We start from the raw sequence: 5,818 nt of genomic DNA on the forward strand, positions 1-5,818 counted from the left end.
CATTCTTTCCAGGCATGATAACTAAATTGAGATCACATCTCCCCTGCAATGTCAGTGGAGATTACCTCTAGTATCCATACTGTAAGAACTCAGACTCACAGGTGCAAATCTTGTGTAATGCAGAAGCGTCCAAACGCTTCAACATTTCGAGTTTTCTCATATGAACTAAAATTATGGCTTCTACAAATTAGTTAAAAACAACACATTCAGCAGTATGTTTATTTAATTTTGCTTTCTTCAATTAATATAAAGAAAAGAGTCAAGACAGTCCTGGGAAAAACTAGAATACAGAGGCATTCCACCAGATTTCCTCAGAACAGTTCTTTGTCTATGTTAAAACATAATAAACAACATTTTAAAAAGCAGTATCTGAATGGGGAATCATTATAGTCTTCATGCAAAGATTCCTAGATCCTTGCTCTTCAAGAATTTTCATCAGGAGTATTTACTAACTTAGATAATTTCATAAAATTTTCCCAAGATAAAACTCAATAGCAGATTGAGATGTACTTGATTATTTATACCTCTTTGGTCCTTGCCTGACAGGGATTTTGTGGCAGGGAGTTTTCCAACAAAATCTCTGCACCATGCTTTCCTGGATATGCTTACTTTACACCACAGATGATGATGTTGAACATGGAGGCCACCAGTATGTAGACACTGAGCAAAGTGATGGGAACCACTCTGTGTATATGGGAGCTAAAGCAATGACAGAAGAAAAGGGCACTGAGATGTACAAGGACAGGATGACACATATATGAGAGGCATGTGTGTGAAATAGCTTGGGCAGTGACTCTCCATAGGGTAGCCACAGCATAGCCTGTGTGACATCTGTTGCTGTAATGACAAACATACAGAATCCAGAAGAAGAAGAGAAGATCCCAAGAGACCACAGATGTGGTCTGATGTAAGCACACGGCAGTTCCATCATGGCCACTTGGTCAAGTCAGGTGTAGGGGATGAACTGGTTGAGGCAGAAGGCTGTCCAGGAGAACTTGAAGCAAGGAGGCTCACTCACAGCACACTTCGTGTCATCACAGCTGTTCTTAGCTTGGCTGCCATTGATGGTCATCACAGCTGTTCTTAGCTTGGCTGCCATTGATGGGAGCAAAATGGCATGGAGGGGTGGAAAGAAAATGGCTGTACCCGTGCCAGGTGAGCTCATGTAGCGGCCACCTCTGACCAACAAGGAGAAGGTATGGATGAAGAAGACCTAGCATGGTTGAGGGAGGTATAGTAGTTGTTTTTTGGGGAGCAAAATGGCATGGAGGGGTGGAAAGAAAATGGCTGTACCCGTGCCAGGTGAGCTCATCTAGCGGCCACCTCTGACCAACAAGGAGAAGGTATGGATGAAGAAGACCTAGCATGGTTGAGGGAGGTATAGTAGTTGTTTTTTTGGGCTTAAAACCAATAAAATAGACATCGTCTTAGGTTAGGTGGACGAGCAAGCACTTCTGCCATGAGAGCCAGAAGAGCCAGGAAAAAAATACATGGGTTCAAAGAAGTAGTTAGTACAGGTCACATCAAAGAAGGGTGACATTTCTCACAACAACCACAGCACAGCTGATGTAGAACAAAGAATAGACCCAGAATTGGGAATCCTCCCAACCGGGAAATACACAGCAAGCAGGTGAGTGTGTGTATGGAGGGGGGTGGCAGAGTTGCTTCTCAATGGTGGCATCAGATGATGACTATTGCCCTCACATTCTGGGGACAAACCTATTCTCTGAAGAGACTAACCAAGGAATAAACACATTATTTTTGTGAAGGTTGGGAATTATGATAGCACAGTGATTAAAAAATTATCTGAACAGGAAACCACTTATCACATGTTAATAAAAACACATATTTTTCTTCTAAATTAAACCTAACAAAATTGGGCCATATCCAGTCTCACCTAATGAAAGCATTTATAAATCACAGACCTAGATTTATAGAATGATGAATAAACATTTCAAACGTTAAATCTCCAAATGGGAATGAGTCACAGTAAATGCTGCATTAACCCTTGTCCTTTTTTTCCACATAAAAGTCAATTGCATTTAAAGAAATAAATTCATGTTTCATTATGCCTGTGGGAAGATCTCGGCACTCTTCTCTTTTATACACATCAAATTAAAAATAAATTGGAAAAATCAAGAAGATGGTGGGAGAGGGAGAGGGAGACGGAGAGAGAGTTTTAACTTTCAGAATCTTTCACACACATCCTTCCACTTATGCTTTATTTAATTCTGTACAACATCCTAAAGACTGTGCCCATGATTTTGTTTCCTTGAATTGGGGCCAGCTTTACCTGTCAGGGTTTTCTTTTTCCCTTGGAACCCATTTTTTTTCTAAGAGTTCCAGCAGGACAAATTCCCGTTATGAATCTGCACATGCTGTCTTGATTAAAACACACAGAAGGGGATTGCTATGTTCTATAGCTAAAACCTAAGCCCCTTGAAAAGACAGAGGCAATATTTAGCTCTGCAGCATCATTTGTCTCCATTAGCACTTTGCTGTTTTTCTAGATCTTCCACGGCTCATTGTCTTTGCAAATGCTTGTTCCTCTGCATCAAGTTTCCTTCCCATTTTTATCTATTTGATGAATTAAAACTACTCCATGTAAGACCCACAATAATCGTCACCTCCTTGGTGATATCTTCTCTGATACCCCGATAGAATTTCCTTTCCTCATTTGTACCCTTTTCACAGAGTCATCGTATCACTCGGACCACGTGTGTTGCATTGTCACTTTTTCTCTCCAGTCTCTCTGTCCTGACTAGATTGTAAGGACTGAGTTCAATGTCAAGCTCTGCAACTTCCCTGTGCCCAGCACGGTTGCTCAGTACATTCATCCTTCTCAGTAAAATTTTCCAGCGTTTGAATCAAGCATTCTGGGTCTTTCAGACCACTTATTAATAAATCTCTACCCTCAAGTCTCCCTGACAAAGGGGGAATTCATTAATACTTGTATGTAGACTCCTTTGTGTACACATGAATACTTTGTTATTTGGGAAGTAGGCAGGTCAGATCAGTGATTGTTGTTTTATTCTGCAAGATGAGGAAATGGCGACAAAGTTGATAATGCAGAAAAGAGTGGAAACTTCTCAAGTACACACGGAGGAAAGGCCTGAGCTGGGACTAGATCCCAGGACACCTGACCCTGGAGTGCTCCTCTTACTCCTTTGCTACACCTATGGCAATCTTAAGCTTAATCTCTGGGAACCTTGGGAAAAAGGATAATGCTGCAGGGAGAGTGTCTTGAGGACCTGCTGCTTGAACCATTGTCATTGCCAGTGGGCCAATGCACTATAATGCAATTTAGGGTCATGTACTTATCTGCCTTGTGAAAGCGAGCACTGCCAGAGAACCTTTAAAATGGATTACTTATTTTAAAAATTCTATACTAGGCCATTTCAGAACATAGTATTTATCATTCACATATTTGTTCATTAAACAAATGAACTTGCCCTATTTAAGCACTTACCATATTCTAGGCCATTGGCGAAGGGTTGGACATGCAGCAATAAGAATGATTTGGTGGCTGCCCTCAAAACAACTCATAACCAGTTGGAAAATAATTTTTAAAAAGTAGCTGATAATGGTTAGTAAGACAGAAGACACATTGAAGAGTTCATCGAAGCTATTGAATAAATGAAAGAATAAATGAAAGAGTTCCTGTCCCATGTGGTTTTAATAAAACCAGCTTCAAAAAGAAGTTCTGTTTGTAATTCAAGCCACCATCCCAACTGGTCCAGAGTTTATATCACCTCATTTTCTCTTCCCTCAACAGACCTTTCCTTCCTAAAGTCTTGACCACACTTTCCTGCTTCAGTGACCATGCATGATCATTGCTCTGTTTCTGGTGGTGAGAGAACTGCTGCTGCAAATCTGGTTTACAAAATCCACTGTGCCCTTTCCACTCCAGTCAGAAGCCAATTAAAATGGGGATGTGTGGTAAGAAGGGTTCCTGTCCCTGTGCCCTCTCTGTGGCCTTGATCCTCTTCTCAAAGCATGAGGTTTCAAGTGGAACTGACATGTTTAAGAAGCAGAAATTGACACAAATAACATTTTATTTTTTAATCTCTCCCTGAAGCGCAGTTCTGCACCACTACAGGGGCATAATTAATTTGGATTACAAAGTGAATTTCTCCTCAAAGCTATGCAATCTATGGCCCTTTATTTATAAGTCTCTCTAAGACTTCTAGGTGATTTTTTAGAGTCAATTTCCATCTAAAAGCCCTACCTTTTGTTTATTTGTTTGTTTGTTTATTTATTTCTCACTTTCTGCCTCTGTAATACTTTCTGGCTCAGAAATAAACCAAAGAGCATTACGTAGATGTCTTAGTTTCTATTTCCTCATCTAAATAGTGTAATTGGAGGATCACATTTACTTACACACACTGACCTCAGTGATGCAAAGACCTGCAGGTAATATTAGGGCTGGCATCTGGAGGACTTCCAGAAACTACAGAATTCCAGATCTCTTCTATGATGTCCCCTATTCAAGACAGGAATGTGGAGCCCTGGAAACCACAGCCTGAGAACCCAACTTCATCTGGGTTGGGGGTGGGTGAAGGGAAGGGCCAGGCTCTGCAGAGTCAGGCATCACATTGTCTGGACCTTGCTTTCTTCCCCCTCTGGTCTCCAAAGCTCTGACCTCAGAGGACAGAGTAGGATTGGCCAGTGACTTCAGAGTTAGCAGACTGAGACTAAGCATTAAAATGTGCCATGTCAAGGTGGGACAACAGGACCTCACAGACCTGCAGCCTTCAGCCTCACCTTCTAGGGGAGGTCTGGACCACAGGCCTGCCCACACAGCACACATGCCCATAATATTCCACATACGGAGTATTGACAGTGTGTATTTTACTCTTTGGCATACCTATCATCTCCACTGGATAGGAAGACACTGGTTTCCACGTACTTATTGACACCTCTGTGTTAAGATTTGCTGAGATCTGAGGTAATGGAAGCACCATTTTTCCTCTTGGGGTATAAGTCTTGTGGGCAGACACACAGCCAGATCAGAGGGTATAACGGAGTCAGTGAGAATGATGAAAGCAGAATGGAGCAGGTGCTGTGGGCACAGAGGTGGGGTCTTTGGAAGAGCTGTGAGTTTTTTATCTCTATATCTCAGACACCAAGCATAGTACTGGATATATATTAACTCATCAAAAAAATGCTTGTTGATTTGAGTGTGTACTATCATCGCACTAATAAAGCTGTGTTTGCCTGTGTGCAGAGTAGACGATTATGATAAAGCATTCTCCTTTGAAAGTACTCTAGAACTGAACCTGAGATTATGACTCGGCTCCTAGTATTGTGTAAAAACCACAAGAAATTGACTTAGCAGGGGTTGCCTGTGTTAAGGTTCTGTCTGACCTCTCCTAGTCACAATGATTACAGATCTGTGTACTTTAGGGAAGAGAGGCACTGGGATGACCCTGCTGATCTTACAAATGGGAAGTGCTCACTTTGCTCACTTGATAGTTTCTATAAATGATTATGGACACATTTGAGTTTAATTCAATATTTGATGTGGACAGGTGTTTTTACAGTTGTAGTGAAGACAATCATCTATTTTCATAGATTCAGAATACTTGAGATTGCTTCCATCATGATAGAGCTACACGGATTAAATAATTAGTTTTAATATTCGGGGCTGACCCCGTGGCTCACTCGGGAGAGTGTGGTGCTGGGAGCGCAGCAGCGCTGCCGCCGCGGGTTCGGATCCTATATAGGGATGACCGGTGCGCTCACTGGCTGAGCGCGGTGCGGGCGACACCAAGCCAAGGGTTGTGATCCCCTTACCGGTCACAAAAAAGACAAAAAA

At 41.8% G+C, this 5,818-nt stretch overlaps 1 protein-coding gene across 1 annotated transcript in view; it reads right to left on the reverse strand.

Annotated features, from left to right (window-relative positions):
- Window positions 1-610: 610 nt before the first annotated feature.
- Window positions 611-5,818, reverse strand: part of LOC103604932 (olfactory receptor 52R1-like) — a 7,665-nt gene continuing 2,457 nt past the window's right edge. Inside the window, exon 2 of the mRNA XM_008589509.1 lies at window positions 611-872. Coding sequence (XP_008587731.1) covers window positions 611-872 — 262 coding nt within the window. The remainder of the gene's footprint in view (window positions 873-5,818) is intronic.

This window comes from Galeopterus variegatus, unplaced genomic scaffold, assembly GCF_000696425.1.
Source record: "Galeopterus variegatus unplaced genomic scaffold, G_variegatus-3.0.2 Scaffold5489, whole genome shotgun sequence".
Taxonomy (NCBI): Eukaryota; Metazoa; Chordata; class Mammalia; order Dermoptera; family Cynocephalidae; genus Galeopterus; species Galeopterus variegatus.